At 32.3% G+C, this 25163-nt stretch overlaps 1 protein-coding gene across 1 annotated transcript; it reads left to right on the top strand.

The window, feature by feature from the left end:
* LOC129232398 (calmodulin-like protein 4) lies at positions 1 to 25163 on the top strand. The gene is made up of 5 exons (XM_054866543.1): positions 1 to 65; positions 371 to 401; positions 12317 to 12448; positions 15440 to 15622; positions 24894 to 25163. The coding sequence occupies exons 1-5, from the start codon at positions 63 to 65 to the stop codon at positions 24992 to 24994; spliced, it is 450 nt and encodes a 149-aa protein (XP_054722518.1). The 5' UTR covers positions 1 to 62; the 3' UTR covers positions 24995 to 25163.

Here is a 25163-nt window from a genome sequence, read left to right as displayed (position 1 = left end):
TAATTTTCGTTTTTGGTTACAAGTCAGCGGGTTTAAGATCCTATTAATTTAAGTGTCCAAAAATGGTAAGACGTCTGCACTTTGTCAATTGTTTTATCAATTTATTCTTTATTGCATTTTAATTTGATTTTGTAGTTTTTGTTTCACACATGTCATCTAACTCTAAATGACAGACAGTATCCTCATGTGGAAGCCAAATTAAGCCCTCACACATCTGTAGCCATTACTAGTTATCACGAATATAAAATCAATTTGATCTTATTTTTTCAGTATGTGATGAATAATTTATGCTAACACTAATCTTGTGTTGCAAATAATTCAAATGAGTATTTAACATTTAAAAACTGATCTTTTGATCAATCTTTTACAGGCCCGTTTTTTTAGAGAACAAGACATCGATGGTGAGTACTTTAAAACTTTTTTTCTGTCAAATTTTGAATGATGCACTTAAATTTGCTATCTCTAAAAAATGTTATTGAAGCTTGAAAAGGCATTTGCAGGTTTGAAAGTGTACAAACTTGTCAGAGGTATTTTAATTGCAAAAATGTAATACAAGTACTTGTAATTGATTATTTATTTACTTAAAAGTAAATGTGGTTGTGTAATCCACAATGATGGCTGAAAATGAAACATGGTTTCTTGATAATTCCGTTATTTTCTTTTCTGATATGGTCGGCTCAGCCAAAATTTCTTCCAGTGGCAATAGGAAAAGGGATCCGTCCGTAAATGATGTTTATTATTAACGTGCTCGGTTTAGCATTATATCTCAAAGCCAATTGTTCTGTGGGATGTTTTTGATAACTTACGATAGGTAAACGAAAAGGCCAAGTTCCGTAAGTCAGTCAACAATATTATGTGCTTATACAAGCAGAGATAATACCACCAGTGGAAGATGCAGAATTAATGTCAATGTGAAGAAATGAACATTAAAAACTTGTTTAAAAGCTTACCAAAAAGTTATTGGTCCATAGAAACTAAAATAAATAAACTAACAAAATAAGTTAATAAAAATAAACCCTGGCCGTAAGCGGAGGCGGAGTTTACAACTCCCCAACACCTACCAGACCTAACACCAAAGAGGCTGACAAATGGACCTAACAACAAAGAGACTGACAAACGCAAAAGTAAGAGAACGATTGGAATCGTTCACTATTTATACTAGAGCATGCCTCATTTGCATATGATTGGGCATCAATAGATTCCAACCTAAAACTTAAACTTTACAAGTTTCTTAAGAGTTAAAGTCGATTTTACATCACATTACATTAGGAATGAGAACGCGTTTGAATATCGTTTACCGATGTCTATCAGTTTTAGCTCCTCCCCTGTGTGCGCCCTTGTTTTATGAGTGATGGTATACAAGGGTCTGGGTAGAGGAATTGTAGGTCCTTTTAAAGATGCTTCACTAAAATCTAATTCGTTAAAAAGGGCCCTTCAGAAAATTATAAATAGTTAAAAGGACCTTTCACAAAATTCTGGTTAACCAAAAGGATTCCTTACAAAATCTCGATTGGCCAAATTGAACATTTCATGGACTCATTTTTTGATAAATGGCTATGCAAATCAGAAATCTAATCTATATTGATGGATACATTTTTGTTTACATTTTGGAATTTCACATAAAGATTTTATTTTCACAATATTTTTTTTTTAAATTCACAAAAATAGGACCCTGTGAAAGATCCTGGACAGACACCTGGTATATTTAGGTGACCCTTTATTCCTCTGGAAATGGGACATTTGCATATGTGGTAAAAAAAGAAAATAAACAAGTAGTTGCATATTTTTAAAGTTTGCATTTACCTCAAAATGGGTCATTTTAGCATCCTTCGACAGGCTTGTGTCCAGATTTTCATAAAGGGAGGGGTTTTAAAAATGATAGATCTTTATCTGAGGGGGGTGGGTTAAATTCGTCACAAACTTAATTTTAACTTAAAATTTCCGACCCCAATATGGCATTTCTAAACCTGTAAGCACTGCTGTGCCCCCTCCCTACCTCCAAAGGATAACTTTTGCTGCACAAGTGACCATAGTATACCGCTTCCTTTTAATAAAACCTAATTAGTTTCTTTAGAAAACCTTGTGCGTTTCTTTTTAATAAAATCTGTTTACTATGCCGTATATTAAAATTAATATTAAAAAACTGTCCACAGAATCTTTTATAATGCAGCTTGTATTGTATATCAGGTTTTACATTCTGAAAAATTATGTTTAATAAACTGAACAAGAAAGAACTTACTGCAGATGCAAGTTACATTACCAAACACAATCAATGATGCATAAGCAATATTAATGCAGTTAGGTAAGACTTTGTATTGACAAATCAATGAGATGTTATTCTACAGTAGTTTTTTCCAAAATATTATTCCTGCCAGAAAAGCCCTAACATTTGTACATTCTAAAAAACTTCAGGGAAAGAGTTTTCTTTTTACTTCCTTTTTCAAAAAACGAAGTATTGTATTTGCAAAAAAATTTTCACTCAAAAATCGACCTTAATTTACATTTTACTCACCCCTGAATGAATGATAAGGTTTTCTTTGGACTCAACCACATGTGGATAAGTGCCTAAGAACGTATAGACACGCGAAATTTCCATTTTGACGATTCCCGAGTTAAGCATTACTCAAGAACGGTATGTGCTAGAAAGTTGAAATTTGGTACGTAGACTCCTAGTGGGGTCTAGTTGTGCACCTCCCATTTAGGTTGCATTCGGGTGTTTCTAAAGGGGTCTTTTGCCCCTTTTTGGGGGAAAATCATTGTTAATTTCGATGTAAACTTAAGTGATGTTATAATTTGGCGGACACTTGGCGATATATCAGGGTTTGGGTTGGGTTCAAAAGTTCTTTAGCATAAAAGCTAAAATTGAGGGGAAAATGTTAGCAAAATGGTAAAATGTTACACATTCTCATATATTTATATATGCCTCAGTGTGTTTCATCTCCAGTTGAAAATACAATTCATATTTCATCTGTGACATCTTTGAAGAAATAAGTACAACAGCTATTTTTTTTAAAACATAAAATAAAAAAAGAAAACACAATTGGTGTTTAGAACGTTGCAGTCCCCTCCTCCTAATAAAGCAGTTATTGGGGGGACATAATGCTGGATAAGACTAACAGTTATTGAACTTAATTGTAGTTTAAACATCTTAGCTAAGATTTAAAAAATAATAAGTTGATTATTGCTATGCCTGCTTCCTGTCTAGGATCATACATTAATTCTTTTTTTTTTTAAATTTATTTATTTTTTATTTGAGCAAAAAAGCGAAAATGCATTGCTTTATTTTCGTAATTCAGGTAGTGTTTTCGCATTATGCGAAAAATGCGACCGTAGCAGAAACCCTGCGATATACAGCCAGTCTTTTTGTCGCCAAGTTTTGGCAATGATTTTTTTTTTAAATCTGATTTCAATTTGGCCACTGTTGGTGATATTTAGAGAGTAAACTATTGAATCACATTAAAATTGCCAGTAATGGGGAAATGACATTGAATTGGGGGTAAAAGAAAGTCATGTGATACACACATTAGCTCGTTTATTTTTTATTTATTTTTTATTTTTAAAGTAGCGCTGCACACAAATTTTGACATTAAAATTAATAAAAGTGAAACATACATTTGTTCTTTGCTTATTATTTGTGCCCCCATTGGAGGGGGCCCCCCAAAAACCTCCCCTTGGACACGGTTCTGTCATTCGACTATTCAGAGACGGACTTACCTGTGACGGAATTGTTTGGTCCAAAATCGGATGTATAGTGACTTCATGTATTAATATATAGAATGATGTGGTGGACTGTAGATAAGAATGTTCTGAGTAATAAATTTTCTGCGGTCTTTTCTCGCATTATCGCTAAAATTTTGTTGGCACAATAACAAAAGCGATGTTATTAGGTACTTCTTCATAAAATAAGTATATGCTACTTGGTTTGGCTACTTGTTTGCTTTCTACCCTAGCAATAAAAAAAAATTGTTCAAAGCAATTGGGGATATATATAGTTATCTGGCAACCCTGTGATATAAAAATTAAAGCTGTTGAATATCGTCAGCTACAAAATTTTTTAATTTGCTATAGCAATAAATAAATTAAAATCCTAACAAATTAAAAATGCACCGAGTCACATACCATTTAATAGAAAAGTGCGTTTTTTTTTAACGCATAGTGCCTAATAGTTCTAGCCGTTAGTTCAATCAGTTTAATAAGATACTGACTATAATTCTCACCTGAACAACTGTTCAGATTTGTAAATTAATTTTCTGTGCTTCTAATGATCAATGCATTTTAGTATTCTTTTGTGCACCTAGTATTTAATAGCAAAGCTAAAGAGAACCAAAATCCATCATTAACTAAATTGGAAAATCTCTTGACGTGCACTATTATTCTAACGGGCTTATATTTGAATATATATATATACAGGTAGTTATCAAAATAATGGAAACACTCTGTGACAAGTGTGTTGGGAATCGCTACTTTGCCATAAATGTTCTGTTGATAAAGGTGCCTTCTGACTCGAATCACTCACACTGGTGAATCCAGATAGTGATTGAGTTCACTGGTCATTTTTGCTGATATTGTTCGCTTTTTAGACATTATGTACAATCGTCTTCAATACCGCAGTTTTCTTTCACTAAGCTTCTCTTTGAGTCCACTATTTTGCTTTGCGGAGCTTGTCTTACCGCGCTGCGTGTATGCTGTCATGACTTTAGATACTGTACCTCTAGAAACACCAAGAAATTGAGATGTTTCAGTTACACTTGCTTTCAGCTAGATGCGCTCCAACAATTTGGCTTCTTTTAAAATGTGAGAGATCTGCATTTCACGCGCTTGAAAAAAGTCTAAGACGTCCAGTTATTAAGCCTCTCTGTCTTAAATCGAAATGAAATTTCAATTAGTGTGGATGAAAATAAGGTTTGGCATTTATTAAAGAAACTGGCACCCGCACGGCTTTGCCCGTAGTAGAAAATTAAGCGGTCTTTTGGTTCGCCTGTATATTTACAAATAATGTATGATGAATTTCTCGCCAATTGGCTCGCCCATGTTACAGTTCCACATTGTGATAACTTTGTAATTTACTCGTCCATCTTATGATAATTTTGCTTGGGAAAATGTTTTTAAATTGGAATAGAAAAAGAACAAAATCGAATTTTTGAAAAATCGCTTCGAAGTGCACACCCCCGTGCTACAAACTGACTTTGTGCCAAATGTCATGAAAATTGGCCGAACGGTCTAGGCGTTATGCGCGTCACAGAAATCCTGACAGACAGAGAGACTTTCAGCTTTATTATTAGCAAAGATATGTCCATTCCTTGTCAGCATTGTAGCCAATCTCCAAACAAGAAATGGCCCATTTTAAAAATCAGCATTGATCAATAAAAATAATAGACACAATGACAGATTATGACTGGTGGGGTTCATTTTATACAATGGAAAGTAGAGAGCATCACAGAACCAGAAATCCAGTTTATATACTATAAATAACAACAGCCGTAGCTTCAGCTGCTGGAATAGAAAGACAATTTTTATCTTTTGGTTTTGTTCAATCTAGCCTTCGTAACAATTTTGGAGTAAACAAAGCATCACAACTAATGTTTTTATACGAACAATTCAGGGTTGGCAGGTTTCTGCCGAGGCGGTAAAAACCGCTGGTAGAAACCGGTTAAAACCGGCATGGCAAAAACCCCTTTCTGCCACATTTATGGCAGAAACTCAAAAAATGACAGAAATGCAATTCCTGACATACAATAGAAAATGTATAAGAAAAATAATTAAATATTAATCCAAATACAATTTATTTACAACACTATCACCATTCAAAATCAAATTTTACATTGTTTTCACACTGCAGCAGCCTGTAACAAAATACAAGTTTTGACGCTGTTTCTAAACCTAAACAATTTCTCAATTTGTTGTGCACAAAGGAGAAATTTGAGAAGATTCTTTCAATCCCAGCAGAGCTAGCTTGCATTATCATCAAAGAACAAGCAAGATTCACAAAACTTTCATCTATAGCACATTTTTTCAAACTGAACCACCATGCGGTAGCTGGAGTAGTTGTTATAACTTGATTGGAAAAATTGGTTTCGGGAAAAGGGGCCAATTTGTTTTGTAAAGCTATGGTATAAGGTACATAATCAGGGTTAATATTTGTGAGTGAAGTTCGGGCATTTTCTTCTTGATTACATGATAAATTTACTCCAAAATACTTTGGATGGAGCATATAGGCTAGTTAATGGTTATCAGTAACTGCTTGATTAAATCTGTGCATCACTTCCTTTTCAAAAGCACACATAAGAGCGTCTTTTGTTAAACGAATCCAAACATCGCAATCATCTGCAATTGAGCAGTTCTCTTTTTGAACTGAATCCAGAGCAATAGTAACAGGTTTTATCTGCAGCAGTAAGTGTTTAACTTCTTTGTGAATCATCTGATTATTTATAATCTGAACAATACCTTTGTCATGAATATCATCTTCATATTCTTCTAGTATTTGTAAATAATATGGGCGATTCTTTATAAACGACTCTAAGCAGTCCACCTGGCTATTCCACCGTGTATTACAAGGTGTGTGTGGTTTCGCAGCTTTTGGGTACTCCTTTAGCCAAGCTTCTTGCCTGTGATGGTTTCTGAAATATTTCTGGACTGAAACCACATGTTTAATAAGAGAATCTGGTGTGATATCCAGTCCACAAGAAGATTTAAGTAATGAGCTGAACACCTATAAGTTGTAACAGATGGCATTTCTTCTTCAATAATTTTCCTCATTAACTCCATCTTGTGTTCATTATCAGTTACTAGAGATAATACTTTGCAGTCATATTTCGTTTCAAACTCGATTATTGCATTTTTCGCTAAATCAGCACAGTAAGTTGCAGCAGCAGGAGCTCTTTGAAAATAGCTTTATTCAGTTATATTAAGTGTAAAATGACAAGTTCCTGAATTTTAGAGTTTAATGAAATAAAAAAAATCTGTATTTATTTAAGTATTTGATGTATTACACTTTATACTGAATGCAAACAAAATAATTATAAACAAACTGAAAAATTTGTTACTTACAACATTACAAGGCTAAAATTTCAAACACATAGCAATTTCAACTGTGATACATTTTACTTTGCTTTGGAAATGTCAGTCTTGTTATTTAACATATTTTTACACTAATTATTAAATTACTATTATATTAAGTTTTTGCAATGACGAAATGGAGTTATATTTTTTATTTTACTTAATTGCCTGTCATTAAGTAATTACTAGAGCTATTAAAAATGTTTTCTAGTTTTTGCCAGTTTCTGCCGGTTTTTACTGGTTATAACCAGTTTCTGCCACTGACAGGGCAAAAACCAGTTTCTGCCGGCAAAAAGCCAACCCTGGAACAATTAAATCCTCATTAAAATTAAATTGAAATTAAATTTATTTTCTTGAAAAACTTTGTATGAATTATGATTTTTTTTCCTTTTAATAAAAAGTTCACATTAAATATTGTTACGAGTTCAGTTGAAACTTCAAACTTTCTTTAAATTACGACACAGTTCTTGAGAAAACACAGGAGCTTTATTTCCAATTATATACAAGAAATATCCTTAGCAACTGCTAAATTAACCATAGCAATTAGGCAAATATCAATTAACTCCATAAACTCAACGATCACACACATATTCACATCAAAATACGCAATAACACAGCGCAAAAGCTAATACACACTTCCAGCTGAAAGCGAGAATCCACAGTTAGAAAACAAACAGACTCCTCCATTCGCAAGACGCCTGGCGTTTTGTACCAGGCGAAGAAATATTTAGAAAATCCTACAAATGTCTCATAGTTTCTTTTAATTCCATTCACAAATCTTATTGTTCAAAATTAGGGGGAACGTATACTTCAGTCGAATGTTAGGGGGTTGTATGTACATTACAAGAAACTATTTACAGGTTACGTTACTCAGATAATTTTAAATGAAAGATAATAGAATAAATGCCAAATTTAGCTGAATTACAGTAAATTAATCACAAAAATAATTACTATTTAGAGAATTTGTAACAATATTTAATTTGTTCCTTCCTTTAACTAAAACTTCCTTTTACTTAGTTTGGATTATCCAATAACAAAAAAAAGTGCCTTTAAGTTAAAATATAGAAATAAATATTGAAATTTAAATAGAATATTTTGTGTAGATTTTAACTATTTAAGTAAAATATTCCATACATTGAAGTTTATTTTTTTATAACAAACTGTTCCACACATTTTCCAAAAAATATGTAAACATAATAAAAGAAAATCAAATAAATCTGATTAAAATAAAAACAATCCGGTTTATTTGATTTTAAAAAAAAAGATTTTTTTTTCCGACCTGTTATTTAGTGTCATGAGCATATTTACTTTCTAGCAAAGTGTTTTAATTTTAATCTTAACTGCTTGCTTGTTGCAAAAAAGCAGTAAAAAGTTTGCCACAGCACAGAATTTTGCACTGAATAGTTTTTTACGAAATGAAATGAGAGAAAGATAAGCTCAACTGAACCAAGGGCTGCAACAAGAAATCCATTGTGCTAATCAACTAATCCCCAAGCAAGAGTCTTTAAAAGAGATCAGCAGCTGAATTTAATGAGGATTTCTATTGTTTGATTGTATCAAGGCCGAAGGTGTCCAAACCTATCACTTTACGATTGCATAAGGTGTGAACATTTTCATGATGTAAGCAGCAACTCTCACAGGTTGGTTCAGTACTGACCGAATTATTAAATCGCTGAAAAAAGGATTAGGGTATTGCTTCCTGATTTCAAAAAGGAATTAATAGGTTAACATATGGTTTTCAGCTACTTGCTCTTCCACCAGTATTTTATTACCTTTAAAAAGAGTAGAATGTTGAAAAAAAGTGGGGGGGGGGATATATTACCACTAATTTACACTTATATTATTATCGATCAAGTTGAACTAGTTTCATAGGTCAGTGTGTAAGAGTTGTGTGTGTGTGCAGATTATTACCCAATAATAACAGATGTTATATTTATTACATCCTACATGCCTATTTTTCATGTCTTTTTTTTGTAATATTGAATAATACAGTGTAATGGTGACTGAAAGGTTTTATTTTATGTCTAGAGAGTACTTACCGCTAAAAAAAAGTGTTTAAACCGTCATAAATAAGTTTAATACACTCTAACTAGGAAAACTTTTGATTGTTTAGTAAAGAATCCTATTTTGCGGAAGTTCAAATATTAGGGTCATGTGTTTAACAGATTAACCGCAATGAACAAGGGTTGACTAATGTTTAGGTCTTTGCCATATTTTAGTAAAACAAAATCCACGTCAACACGGCTGTAGTACCAAGAAAAAAAAATCCTTTGACTAATATATCCTCAGTAGTATAATCGGTGTGGCAGAAAAAAGAAAGGTTTCTTCTGTAAGAGTATTTTTTTTTTGTAGCAAAAGCAGGCATCACCAGCAACTTCCTGCCTGAAATATTGTTTCAACTCTAATGTTGTATTATTTTATAAAATATTGAAAGTAACTTGTTATAATAAAATTAAACAATTGTATTATAAGAAGTTCAATAAACAAATTACAAATTTGGTTTGTTGTGACAGGAATTTCATTGTAATGGAAATCAAACGATGCAATTTCAATCAAAATGTGTTTGAACTTAAATTTTGTTGAAAGACTAAGTATTTAGTTTCATTGATCTTTGCTGTAATGAGATTTTACTGTATTATATTTTTTTAGATGTCATTTTGTGTAGGTACTTTTTGTTAAATACAATGTGGGCTGAATACAGCCCATCCATTCTTTTTTGTTTGCTTGCTGGAAAAATAGTCTAGTTCTTATAATACAAATACAAATACAAATGTGACGACCAGCAACAGGCTCTGGGCCCAGCTAGGCTGGTCCTAGTCAATTTATTAGTCCCCAATGAAGATCAATGGCCCTCTTAAAGCTATCCACCCCCTTGCTCATTACCGCCTCTTCCGGTAAGCTATTCCAAGTGCCCACGACCCTGCCAAAGTAGTAGTTTTTCCTGATTTCCAAGTCAGCCTGAGATTTAAATAGCTTAAAACAATGACCCCTTTCCCCGCAAAAATTTAATCCATTTACATCTTTCATTTTGATAAATTTAAATAACTGAATCATGTCCCCTCTGACTCTCCTTTGCTCCAGGCTATACATGTTAAGCCTATTAAGTCTGGTATCATAATCTAAATCTGAGAGTCCCTTTACTAATTTAGTTACCCTTCTTTGAACCCTTTCCAATACAAAAATATCTTTCTTCAGATAAGGCGGCCAAAACTGAACAGCATACTCCAAATGAGGTCTTACTAAACTCCTATATAAAGGCAGAAGAACTTTCTTAGATTTGTTTGAAATAGATAATTGTTTACCTTCTTAGTGCTTTTAAAACAATGCTACTTAAGTTTTTTTTTTCTCCTCAAGTTTGCTTCAGCAGCACCTTACAACCTTTAATTCATTAACTTATATTGGAAACGATAAACTTTTATCAGGAAGGCAGTGCCAAAATAATGAAGTAATAATGTAAAATAAAGTGGTGTTGAACTAGTATATCGTCGCCTCCGAGCAACAGTAAGATATCTTAGTGTTATTCCTGGGGTTAAATGTCTTACTGTTGCTCTTAGGCGAGGATATATTAAACCCCTTTTAAATGTGAACTTCAATAAAAGTTCCTGAACAAAATATTTGAAGAAATTTGTTTTCTTGGAAAATCTCTGGCCTTCACCTTCTGAACCAAGATTTCCTTAATCCATTAATAGTAAATTAAATATATGTCATGCTTAATTATCCTTGGTCTTATAAAATATTGAGAAGTAATTGTTACCTACTTTTTGATTTTTTACTGGAGTGCTACGAAAAGGAGCTACTCCTTTGCTACTCCTTTCAAGAATGTCATATCTCAAAAATAAACTATTTAAAGTTATGCTTGTTTTTAGAATGCCATGAATGAGTAGCGTATTTTTGCGAAAACCGCGAATTAATCGACAAATTTTTCTGTTTTTTATGATCACTTGAAATTTTGTACCCCAAACTTTAATAGCGCCTATCTCCTTTGGAAAATGTTTGGGATCCTCAGTTTTTGCTTCATATTATTCGACTTGATGTATACTATCACCCCTTAAAGTTTTTCCCTAGAATTCAGAAATACCCTGTATGTCTTTAAGAGATGTTGTCTTATTTTTTTTTTCAATAGGGCTGTGCAAGAGGTCATTTGGCCATAACCAGACCTAGTGCCCTCCCCAACAAGGTATCAGTCTTTCATGTGCCACCTTTAAAGCACTGATGCATGACAAGTAGTTTTTGATGCCCAGTGTACACCAGATGGAGGCACCTGGGCTCTCTTCGATGCGAAATTGCACAAGGAATTTTAATTTTGCTGATGGAATTCTAAGCCAAACAAATGCCCAAGGAATCTTTTACATGCCGCGTAATCATACGACATAGACGCTGACGTGTTGTCTTAGCTTAACACTTTAAAATTGCTCTCCTGAAAAGTCACAGTTTTTGAGATATGAAGTTGTTGAAAGAAGTGAGCGAAATGTAGAGTTCATAACATGACTCTTTTTTGCCATAAACTACTTTATTTACTGTTTGAGTAGCAATCTATTTTGTTTTGAGTTTGTCCTACCTACATACAAAGTCAAGTTAAAACAATGTGCTAATAAAGGAGTAAATTAATTATGCCAAAAAATGTGTCTCATGTTATAGACTACATTTATTCTAAAATATGTACTATGAAATGACCTTTCATTAAATTTGGTGGTAAGATTTGAAAAGGTGGCACTAAGAAAGAGTATAAAATATATGCAACAAAGAGCTGTTAACAATGCAACAAACCACCCTAACAAAGAGTATAAAATATATGCAACAAAGAGCTGTTAACAATGCAACAAACCACCCTAACAAAGAGCTACAGTAAAATATGTGTGTATATCACAATATCTAGAAGAATGTTAATTATTGTATAATATTCCTGTTTTGTATGCTATTAATTGTTAGAACAACATAATTATATTTCATCTGTCAATTTTTCTGCTATTTATTATTCCCGTTTTTTTTCAATATCCAGCTTTTATAACCAGCTACTAAGTATTTGCTGGCTTGGATTGTTATTTTTTTTAATCGTAATTTTTAACATGTTTACGTCGTTACACCAGCCCGATTTAATTTGTTAAAATATGAAACATATATTTTTCTGTAAAATTGTACTTTGTAGATGTGGCAATAGCTCACTTAGGCATGCAATAAATAGAAAAGGATTTTGGATGAGGGGAGTGGTGTTATTTTGTTCATAAAATATAAGGATGAACAACCTTTTGCAATTTTTCAGAGTTTCGTGATTGCTTTTATTTGAATGCCCGAAGTGGCCAAATTCGAAGTTTGGACGAATTAACCATCATCATGAGATCTTTAGGAATGAGCCCCACTATCACAGAACTGAAAAAGTATTTCAAAGAGAAAAGTGAGTTTGGGATGACTGGCAAGTTTTTCATTTTACAAATTCAAACTGTGAAAAGAATAGCATTAATACTTTATAGAAACCACAGCATCAGGTATTGAAGTCCAAACTATGCTTTCAGTCGTAATTAAGTATAAATAGCTTTTGTTACTTTAAAACCCTTCAAAAATTGTTTATTCTGTAGTTACATTTTCCTACTTAAATATTGGCAAAAATTATTGGTTGTTTCTTTAAACAGTTCTTTTTTCAAAGTATGAAAAGAACTTAATTGCTTAAAAAATATTTTTTGTTTATAGATTCTATTTCTGCTCATTTTCTTAAAAGTGCCATTTACTTTTTAGCAACAATGCTTTCTATCCATGCATTGAAACATTTTGTAATAATTGTGTACTTTCTTAAAATGAAAACTATCAACCAAGGATTTTATTAAACAAAGTAAATGATTTGAATTCCTTTAAATATTTGTAAATTTTTATAAATAAATAGTTGAAAATTTGCATTTATAGTTTTCATCAGATAAATACAAAATGGTTGATTAAATGGCAATTTTATGTGGAATAAGAGTTATGCACATCTCTAATATCATGAATTTGAAAACTAGATTCCTTTGCGTTTTTACCAGGGTTCGTTGATTTAAATCAGCTTGATTTAAATCGTGATTAAAATAATGATTTAAATCAAGTGATTTTTTTAAAAAAAAAATCATTGATTTAAATCAATTGATTTGAATTTAGTTATTTTTTACCAAAATCATTAATTAAAATCAGTTGATTTTACTTGTATAAAATAAGTTTGCATTTTTAGAATGTATTACCCTTAATTTAACCACACTGCATTATAATATCTTAACTTCATAAAAAAAAATCACTTCTTATCAAATCATTATAATGTATTTATAAATCTTAAAATATTATTGAATAGTTAGAAAACTTATCTTAATTTTAAAAGTAAGTTGAGTGGATTCATTTATTGTATGAAATATCTTTTGTTTATAAATGTAAAATAATGTACAGTTGGCTCTCTGTTTAACGACTTTCAAGGGACCACAAAAAATCGTCCTTAAGTAGAATGCTTTGAACACTATAGTGGACCATCTCGAACCGTGAAAAGGGACCGTCGTTAAATAGGGAAAGTCGTTAAACAGAGAGCCAACTGTAATTACAAATTTTTGAACAAGTTAAAAAAGTTTTAAAAAAAAATCTGATTTTAATCAAAAAAATCACGAACCCTGGTTTTTACATACCTGTGCATATTAATGGTAGCTTTTGAAATTTATTTCTAAATCCAACTTCCCAACAACCAAATAGAAACACTGCAGTTCATAATTATTATAAATTCTCACTTGGACTTTTCTAATTGGTTGTTGGAACATGTGGCCCTGTTAATAATGCCAATTTTAGAAATTGTAACGTTCTGTCCTGTTAATTGACTAGTTTTTTCCCCAATACCTGATGATGCTTACTTTCTATAAAGTTTTAGGAACTTTTTATGGCAAAAGTGGACTTATCTTCTTTCTGGCTATAAGATATCTTTTTCTCTTAATTAAAGTCTTTAAATGTATTTGCTCCACTAAGAATTAATATTAGTGGTAATTATTTTTTAAAGAGGAGTCATAATTTTAAATTTTTGAAGCTTTTTTATGTAATATATCAACTTTTTGCTTTAACGATCAGTAAACTTAAATTTGGTCTGGATGAAAAATTATGTTTTATGATTTTGCTTTAAAAAATTTCCAGTTAAGAGTCTGTTAAAGTTTATTTTGCTTATGAGTTTTCTAAATTAAGGTATATTTTTGTTAAAAATTAGGGAGCATTGTTAAGTAAATTTCTTTTGAATCGCTAATTGTCTGGGAAATCGTACTTAAGTCAAGGCTGCCGAGATTCAGATTTATTTTAACTGTTCATTTTTTTCCCTATGTTAAAAAAAAAAAAAATCATGTATGAATATTACTGATCATGGATCAAAGAAATATTAAGATATGATTAGTGATGCCATTTGTTTATTGCTGAGTATCAAATTATAAAAAATACAAAATTCTTGAAACCTTGTTTTGTTATAGTTGCAAGAGAATGACTAAGTACTAGAGAAAAATTTAGATTCCTGTTTAGTATTTAAGATGAGCTCCCGATTTTTGAAAGGAAAATTAGTTTTCGGGAAAAAATAAGTGCTATTTAATCTACTTTGATGAAGCACAGTTTTTCTAATAAAATTCAAATTTTCAAATCGCCAGAATGCAGGAAATTTCTCTTTCCTGTACATTCGGGTGGTTCAAAAATACATGTAAACAAAAGTTTCTCCTAGATAACAGGGCCCCCCTCAACCTTTTTATACTTGTGTATAGTAATGTACTGGAAGTATTTTATTTCAACTGAAAGAGGGTGCTCAACCCCTTCCCTTCCTCAAACTTCATAAGTATGTGGAGGGGGGTTAAATAAATACATTGAACTGAAAAAACAATGCTACATATAATAAACAGCGGGGGGAAATTGAATAATTCTCAATTTTTGGCATTTTCTATGATACTACTAATGTTAAATGAAGCTGTCATTGCACATCGTCTTAAAATTTGAGTAAAAAGCTAAAACTTTTACAGCATAATACTATTAGTGAGTGTAAAAAAACGGGGTGTCCTGGACTCTAGCTGAAAAAAAAGTTTTTTTGAACCACCCTAATATATATTGCAATTAAATAATAATTTACAAAAAAGCAGCTGAGGAAATTAAATGTTTCTAAATTTGTCGCATTTTCTATGCTACGGCTAATGTTAAATGGAGGGGGCTTTGAGCACTCTCTTAAAATTTGAGTAAGAAGCCCAAACTTTTACAGCATTATATTATTAGTTAGTCTAGAAAAAATAGGGCTTGTCCTGGACTGTAACTGAAAAAGTTTTTTTTTGAACCACCCTAAACTAAATCCCGTCTTGGCGGCCTTGCTTGAGGTCTTGCACAGTGTAATTGGTGATTTCGGCACTGACATATGTGCTCTCAATTGCAGATGGAAAGATATCTTTTGCCGACATGCTCGAGATAATGCACAATCATAGCCAGAGAGAAAATATTCCACAAGAAATCCTGCGGGCATTCCGTGCTAGCGACAAAAGCAAAACTGGGCGCATTCCTGCCCGAGAGTTGCGCCACATACTTCTGTTGTGGGGAGAAAAGCTGAGTCCCAAAGAGGGTAATTCAATTCATTTTGTTCAGTGATCTATGTTGACATTATTCTTGAAAATGCTTCACAGCTCCTTTCCCGCTTCTTGCTGACTGGAACAAATACGTAGGGGTTCCAGATAGTAAGGTAACGAGCTCTGGCAGGTGTGCAGATTCTATATATGAATAAAAATTAGGCAGAAAATAATACTAGACGTTAAATCCTGGTTATCACAAATTTGCCATTTCAACTGCGCTTGCGCGCGGACTTCGCTTTTTGCGCTTTCTGTTTTAGATTTCGTTTTGCTTGTATATATTTAGGCTGACCAAATTAATGAATGCGATTAGAATATTTTCACAGCGATTTCGTGACATATTATATGAAACTACGGATATGAATAACTGATCATCTTAAGACAAAAATGACACTTCAATATTTATTAGTTTGGAAATATTTATTTAACATGAATGTAAAACACGTTGTATACTTCAAAAATGATTGGAATATTAGTACAGAAATCCGTCTTTTGCGGATATTTTACGTCAGGCGTAAATAACTTAGTATTATACATTTTTATTTAGGTTGAGGGTTCGGCTTTGTATTAGAAGTGATGCTGAAATTCTAATACGCTCTTCTGAGGTTAAAAATTTAGCCCTGAAAAGGGCCTTTGTTTGATAGAAAAATCAGAAACCGAATCCATTAGTAATAAAGACGCAAAACTCGATCTTTACCGAGGCCTAAAAACTAAAGCAGAGAAAGCTTTGTGATTTCTAATTTTTATCTGTTACCATCTCATATTTATTAATAAATTTAAAATGTTTGTAATTTTAGCGAGATTTTTTAAATCAGCTAAGTCCGCGAGCAAGCGCAGTTGAAATGGCAAATTTGTGATAACCGGGATTTAACGTCGAGTGAAAATAATGGAGATGATCATTGCTTTTAAATGGATGGATCTGGGTATCCATTAACGGGGAGAAATGGCTGAGTTGACGGAAACATGCCAATGAAACACAATAAGGTGTTTGCCTTGGGAGCTATTGTACCAACCTGCTAACAATCCTGACCTAGCACCAAGTGATTTCCATTTCTTAAAAGACACCCAGGAAGTCAGCAGTTCAGAAGCATTGCTGTGGTTCGGCAAGTCATCTTGATGTGGTTTCACACTCTTGGATGATTATTTCTTCCATGCACCTCCAAGTGTTTCTTTGTAAGTTCAAAGAGATTTAAGTCACTTGGTGTGAGGTTGAGACTGTAAGGAGGGTTTGGTGCAATACCTCCTAAACCTTATCACATTTCTTGCTTCATTGATGGGACATGTTTCTGTCGATGCAGCCAACTTCTAACTGACGTTTTGCCCTGTTAGTGGACATCAGCATCATTTAAAAACTCGAAGCATCTCCGTTATCCTCAGCATCTGTGTGAGAAATAAGTGTTGCATTTTGAGGAGCAGTTCTGCTTCTCAAATTCTGATATTAAGGAGCGGTTCTGTGAAACTGAGGAACAGTTTTACAATATTTGCTAAATTGCATTTTAAAAAAGAAAACAAAGTCTTAAGAAATGTAATGTTTAATGTGTGCATGTAGGAAGTTTTGAACAATGACTTAAGCTGCAAATTTTTATTGCTTATCTTTTACAAAATAGAAGAGCTGGTGCGAATGGGTCTCTACAAATACAGGAATATTTAGGGTATGAAAATTTAAAAAAATTAAATTTATACTATTAGAAATATTAAAACCATTTGTACCCAGTTTATTAACAAAAACAGTCATCTAAAATCGTTAATGCATGGACATCTAGTTTTGTCATTCACATTTCTTTTTTTTTTTTTTTTTTTTGCGCCACAAAGTTTTTGAGGCAATTTATATTGTATTGTATTTTTTATGTTTTGAATCGCAAACTGCGACGGCTTATTTCCTACCCTGTTCAGCATGATTTTTATTCAAACAGGGAGTCTGCCCACCTACCAGACTTCTAGTTAACTTTCTTTTTGAAACCTCCCCATACAAATTTTTCTGATAACTTAGAAGCATACTACACATCAAGATGAAAATCATTTACTGTGGATATTGGGGTCTCATTTCTCTGCCAGTAATAGTTAAGAGAGTGACTTTGTAATAAATACGAGGGACGTTTTTAAAGTAAGGTCCGTTTTGAAATAAAAAAAGAATGAGAACAGATAAAGCGAAGACATTTATTGCAAAAAAAATCTACCACCCTTACACTACATTTCAACATTGCTCCCGTGATTTTTCAAGCATTTGTCATAGCGTGGTACAAGTTTTTGTATACCTATTCGTAGAAAATTGCCGCCTGTGTAGTGAACCATGGGATAACATGTTCTCTGAGCTCATTATTGCTGTTGCGCCACAGACCACCTAAGAAAGACTTTAGATGCCCAAACAAATGAAAGTTGCTGCGAGCGAGGTAGGGGCAGACTAGAAGATGTTCAAAAATGTCCCAGCCAAAGCCCTGTAGGAGTTCTCATGGTCGTCTACACAGGCGGCAAATTTGTACGAATAGGTATACAAAAACCTGTACCACGCTATAAAAAATGCTTGGAAAATTACTGGAGCAATGTCAAAGTATAGCGTAAGGGTGGTAGATTTTTGTGAAATAACTGTCTTTGCTCTATCTATACTCGTTCCGTTTTTATTTCTAAACGGATCTTACTTTAAAAACAAGCCTTGTATATCCCGTTGGCTTAGGTCTGATTTGAAGACTTAAATAGCATATCTCTTAGTGGAGGTTCCATGAATTCCGGAATAAAAGCACCGACTCATCTGGTCAAAATGTGGTCATCTTGTCAAATTTTTGGTCAAAATGTTATGTGAATCCACAAGAATAGTGTGTTAGTTTTCTAATTTAATTGTCAGTCTGCTCAAACTCATTGACTAGCATCATCAGTTGATGCTGATGGTCTTCTATTCTGTCTATTCGCTTCAATTTAATCTTGATCTTATTCAAAATGCGTACACTCCTCAAAACATAGATTTCTATTTGTCAAATCTGCATCAGAACCAGCTTTTCACATTTCAAAAACTTTTGCTTGTGCTTCTAATGTTTGCAATATAATTTCATACAACTTCTCCGCTGTTTGAGATTTGAGATCATTCCTCTCTGAGGCTCTAACGAACTAAAAAAATTGCTTTGACAAAACCATCTAGCTTGTAAATAACAAAACAAGCAGAATTGGAGATTTCTTCGCAACTTTTAAGTTTCAAACTTTATCTTTGAGTTATTGTAATTTAAACAGCCCTTTATTGTTTTCAACAGACTTGGTATGTATCTTGTAGCACATTTTTAACAGGACAGGTTTTTTTTACAGTTACTGACCAAAAGTGTCTGAAAGTGTCTTAAACTGTTGAAAAGAAAGCTAAAGCTGAAGGGGTCTAATCTAATCAATTCGTATTTACTGCAACATTTGTAATGCATAAGTATAAGTATTAATAAGTTTTAATTAATGAGTATTTGGTAATATTTTTCTCTGAATTGTTCATTTTAAAAAATACTTTACTTTAAAAAAATTGCCAATAACTTTGTTACATCAAAACTTCCTTATGCAAGAGTTGTGTCTTCAGTGTCATAAAAAAAATTCACAGCACTCCCAAGAAAACTAATTTTAGTTCCATTTATAACTCAAAGGAGTGCTATTAATCGTAATATTTGGATGCAAAAAAAGCTTTTTTTTTTTAATGGTTTCTGCACAAGTTGTAAATAACAGTTTAACAAAAAATAATTTGTCTATCATGATATTAGTCTTCAATCATTGATTGAAGAACAATAAATTGAGGATAAAATGTATGCACTTATATTTTAAATGTATGTTACTTCTTTTTTTATTTCATATTTTTAATATAATACTTTCAACTGCAAGACACAAAAACTAGAGTAGGCTGATAATTTTTAGAAACAAATTATTCGCATTTTTCTAAAGTAGATTGGTGGTAATTTAGTTTTAGATCATGAAATGGCACCAGAAGAAAATCTGCACAAAGCTATAAAAGAATCAAACATACCTATATATTTTTTTCCTTCAGTTGAAAATTCATGTCAATTATTGCACTATAATTTGAACAATTTCATTTTCACACATGGATAAGTAAAAGAAAATTTGGTTACTCTTATTTAAAAAATAAACTAATAAATGAATTAACTCATGCACTTAAATTGAAATTTTTAATCAAGACTTCAACTTCTATGTAGCTAGATTAAAATCGGCTGCATAAATAAGTTATAAATATATCTACTTGAATGTTCACATTGAATAAATGTTCAATACAATACACTACTTTGATACATTTTATTCCGTTTTTGATATTTTCTCACAAAATAAAATACTATTGCTTTAAAAATACAGTTTCGGATGCTTTCTGACATTTTTGGACACAGAGGCTTTGGACAGGACGGTGAAAACCATGGTTTTCATTGTAGTGTCCAAAACTTTCCCAACCCTGGTTTTCAATTAGCTAGAACTTCTATTTAGAACAATATCAAATATTCTGCTGTTGAGCTTGTCATTTTGAATATTAGTTTTAAGTCTATGTATGATTATGGAATCATGGAGCTTATGATTTTACGTTTTGCTTTCATGTTTTAAGTAGTGCATTCCACTCTTTCAGTCTGGAGGAGCTATGTCTTTAAGTTGCATAATAAACATTGCTCGTCTTGCTGTGCGTTATCATAACTTACTTTGTCAAAGGAGTTCCTAAGTACGTGTCATGTTTAATTTGTTAAAAATAATTGTAAAGAATTATTTTTTTTTCACAATTAATGTCACATTTCAAAGGCAGTAATGAAAGTTTTCGGTCTTTTAGCGAATTTCAGTCTTTTTGAGAAAGTTTGAGATGGAAAGGGATGAAAGTAAAAAAATAATCTGAATGAGCTAAATATGGAGAAAATTCAGACAAATAAGTTTTTTTTTTCTTTGATTTGCATGATTACAACAAAGAACCACTCTCTGTTACCTAATGATAAAAAATAAATTATTCTTGGTTAGTGATGTAAAATACCCGGGTATATATTTATAACTTATTACCCGGGTAGGGGTAAATACCCAGGGTATATACCCGGGTAAATACCCAAAATGGGTAAATACCCGGGTATTTATTTCAAAAATTTATATTCGACTAAAATACTTTTCTGTATACAACCAACAATATACAAAACAATAAATTTTTGCCCAAAAATTGTATTTTGATCACATATTTAAAGAATTATTGTGTGAAACAGCTTAGCAATCTAGTATGATATTCACATTAAATGTGTTGGATATGCCTGATCAATGTCGATAGCCAAATTTCAGATATAAAAAGCCATTCTACAAAAAGTAAAAAGATTAACTGGTTACAAAAAAAGCAAACATCAATTTTTTAAGGTCCTAGTCTTTTATAACCCAGTAATATGTCCCTGCATGACATCAAAATGTAACGAAATGTCGCTCAATTTATTATTACTATTTATTTACCTATATCTTATGCAGAAATTTCCTCCAAACTTAGTTCAATTGTTCAGGTGTATTCTGTATCACACACACACATATATACACACACACACACGTAATATACATAAACATTTAAAATTTTTAATCTTTTTTTTTAGGATTTATGTTTAAAAAAGAAAATAGTCACCTTTTAATACCACCTAAAAATTTTTTGCAAAATGCGCAATTATTAGGGGATTTACCCTGCCTTCGGAAAAATACCCCAAATAATATTTACCTTCCCACCCTACAGGGGAGCAAATGCAAATGAGCAAGGCAACAGAAAAGAATATTTTGCTTTTTTTTGCTTATTAATGTGAAAACTGTTTCTATATTTTCCATGTTATCACTTAAATATCAATAAAATAAATAACACGATAGTCTTAATAACTTCTCAGTTTATTCTTCCAAACATCCCTCATGCTTCCTTTTTTTTCATTTTGGATATGACTAACCTAGATTGTGATTTTGAAATCCTGAAGTTCATAATGAATTGCTTATACTTCTCCAATTATGACATTGAAAAGAAAGATTCTTTGGTTCACCATATGTTTCTTTCATGATTTCATCAAGTCTTTCAATAAAAAAATATTATAAACTGTGTAATACATATATGTATCTATCAGTTTTACCAATTATTTCACATTTAGATTAAAAAAAAAATCCCATTCACTTTTTTGCAATTTTTGTAAAATACCCAGTTTTTGGGTATTTACCCAGGCCTTAGGTAAATACCCGGGTAAATACTTAAAAAGTATTTACCTACCCGCTGGGTATTTACCCGATCCACATCACTATTCTTGGTTGAAATGAGACAACTGGTGAAACTACTTTTATTTCTTAAGCAAGCTCCATAATTCTTCTGTGTGTTTATTTTGGAACACTTTTCTTTTTGTTCTGTGTTCAAACTTTTTATTTATTATTTGAAAATGAAATTTGGGACTTACTCCCCTTTCTATTTTGACAATTTTTGTCTTGGGGGAATTTTTGCAAATTTCACCTTTGTGTTTACCATTTTCGATATGAAAAAAAAACTTCTTGTTTCATTTCAGTTACAAAATTTATGGGCTTTGAATTGTTTATTAATAAAAATGTCTTCGCTTACAAAGCTGCCGTTGTCGTAATAAGAAATAAAGAAATACCTTTATGCAGAAAAGAGAAAGAAAATAATACAATATTAAGCACCCTCCAAATTTGTCCAGCTTAATGTTGTAATATTTATTTTTCTTTTAATTGCCTTAATGCTTAATAAGCACTGGGGAAGATTAAAAAAGAAAGGAAAAAGAAAATGTTAATATTGCTGTGCTAAGCATAAAAGTCATATCTGCAGCCGAGTTCAAAATAAGAAATTGCCATTTAAAATTTTGCGCCTCCATGTATTTGATTCAGAGGCAACTTTTTCAGATTTTTTAAAAAAGTATTTCTCATTGCCAAATGACCAAAAACATTGTATTTAGGTGAAATAGGTGACAAAGAACGGCAGGGCCTGATTACCGCACAGGCTAACTAGGCCTGGCCCCCTATCTTTCTAAGGGGCCCCAAATTACTTGAAGATTTATGTATAGCATTACAACTTTAAAAATAAGACACATATTTTTAAAATAATAGTAGAAAAGTAATGACTTGTTAATAGGAAAAAACTTCTTTAGAGGAGAGGTTTTATTCATTCTGCCAGCAGGGAATTTACTCTGTCAAAATTATGAGAGGCCCCGAAGGAGATTCATAAATGCACACAAATAAATGATTTACTTAGTTCTGTGATGTGCAAAAAGGAGCCAAAAATGCATTCCTCCGAGCCTCAAACTTATAAATCAGCCACTGTATTTCGCTATAGATTCTTCAGAGGGCCTCCAAATTATTGTGGGCCTAGGGCCTCAAATTTAGTTTGTCGGGCCCTGAAGAACAGCCTGGTGACCTTAACATAATTTTGATAAAAAGTCCAGATACGACTTTTGTGCTTAGCATAGCAGAATAGTAATAAAATGAATTGAATGATTTTTAAAGTGGAAGAAAAGTAATTAGCAATGGGGTGGAAAAATGGACTCCTTTGCACTTTGTTTAAAAACAAAAAAATGAACTTTGTAAACTTGAAAAAAAAACTAATGTGTTCTATTACTTCTTTTTTCATTAATGGCCAATTTTTTAAAAAACTTAACAAAAGCATTTAATACATATCTTAATTACGTAATTAATTCTTCCACTAAGAATTTTTATGACTTGAACCGTATTACCCCGCATTAGCCGGCATGTCGCAAATTTCGGGGGTCACCAGATTTTCAATAACGCTTGCCTGGTCCTTTCCAGTTTGCTGAAAAAAATCGAGGTTAGGAAAAAAAATAATACTATAAAAATACTTCAGCTTAAGTTCTATACATATCTTATTAGTATTAATAAACAATTTAATTTTATGAAAAAATATTAACTCATAATGTCATTTGTTATTTTAATAAGAAAAATATTAAATAACAAATATCTTTATAAAAATTTAATTAAAACTAAACAAACATTAAAGAAGTTACTGCCCCTAAGGCAGTGCTAAAAGAATTTATCATAGCTATTCAATAATTAAAAATTAAACTCGCCTCTCTAAAAGGAACCTAAAGTAATTTATTTAAAACTAGTGGTACCCGCACGGCTTTGCCCGTAATAGAAAAATTAAAAGGTCTTTTGGTTTGCCTGTATATTTACAAATAATGTATGGTGAATTTTCTCGCCAATTGGCTTATTCCCATGTTACAGTTCCACATTATGATAATTTCGTATCTCGCCAATTGGCTTGTGTCAATGTTACGGTTCCACGTTATGATAATTTCGTAATTTACTCGTCCATCTTATGATAGTTTTGTTCTTAAAATTGGAATAGAAAAAGAACCACATAGAATTTTCGAAAAAATCGCTTCGAGGTGCACACCTCCATGCTACAGACTAACTTTGTGCCAAATTTCATGAAAATCGGCCGAACGGTCTAGGCGCTATGCACGTCACAGATATCCTGACAGACAGATATCCAGACAGACAGAGATCCTGACAGACAGAGAGACTTTCAGCTTTATTATTAGTAAAGAAAGAAAATGAACAATTCACAGTAACAGTGATTGTTTCTCAATTTATTACTTTATTGGCGTATAATTAAATCCATTAATAATGACTTACCATAAATAACTAGCACTTCTTTACTAATAATAAAGCTGAAAGTCTCTCTGTCCAGAGGATGTCTGGATGTCTGTAGGATATCTGTAGGATGTCTGTAGGATGTCTGTGACGCGCATAGCGCCTAGACCGTTCGGCCGATTTTCATGAAATTTGGCACAAAGTTAGTTTGCAGCATGGGGGTGTGCACCTCGAAGCGATTTTTCGAAAATTCGATTTTGTTCTTTTTCTATTCCAATTTTAAGAAAAAAAAATATCATAAGATGGACGAATAAATTACGAAATTATCATAACGTGGAACCGTAACATGGGTACAAGCCAATTGGCGAGAAAATTCACCATACATTATTTGTAAATATAGAGGCACACCAAAAGACCTTTTAATTTTTCTATTACGGGCAAAGTCGTGCGGGTGCCACTAGTATTACATATATGCAATACACAATTGGAACTGAATGGTGGAATCTGCTTTTGTCTGGTTGCAAAATAAACCTTGACCTATCCGACTTGCCGGAGAATTCAAATTTCCCGGCATGCTGGTCAACCTCTCTTTTTTCCGGCATGCCGGCTAATGTGGGATAATACACTAATTTAATCCTACACTAAGAATTACCATAAAAAGCAGGATTTTTGATTCCAATTCCTAAACTAATGCAGGTGTTTTGTTTACAGTGGATCGTATATTCAGAGAAGCCAATGTTTCTCCTAACGGATATGTAAACTATGACGACTTTGTGAGGGTGGTTTGTGCTCCCGTCCCAGACTATTATTGATTGCATATATACTTATTTTTGTGATATTTTATAACTATTTTTGTATTATTTTAGCTGAATATATTCCACTAAGCCGGTTTTAGATATTGGATTATATATGTACATTTATATGACACAGGTGTTGGATATTTTATTTTATATCAATTAAAATATGTTTATACATAAAGTT

This window comes from Uloborus diversus, unplaced genomic scaffold (assembly GCF_026930045.1).
Source record: "Uloborus diversus isolate 005 unplaced genomic scaffold, Udiv.v.3.1 scaffold_12, whole genome shotgun sequence".
Taxonomy (NCBI): domain Eukaryota; kingdom Metazoa; phylum Arthropoda; class Arachnida; order Araneae; family Uloboridae; genus Uloborus; species Uloborus diversus.
This window is presented reverse-complemented; position numbering and strand designations above follow the sequence as displayed.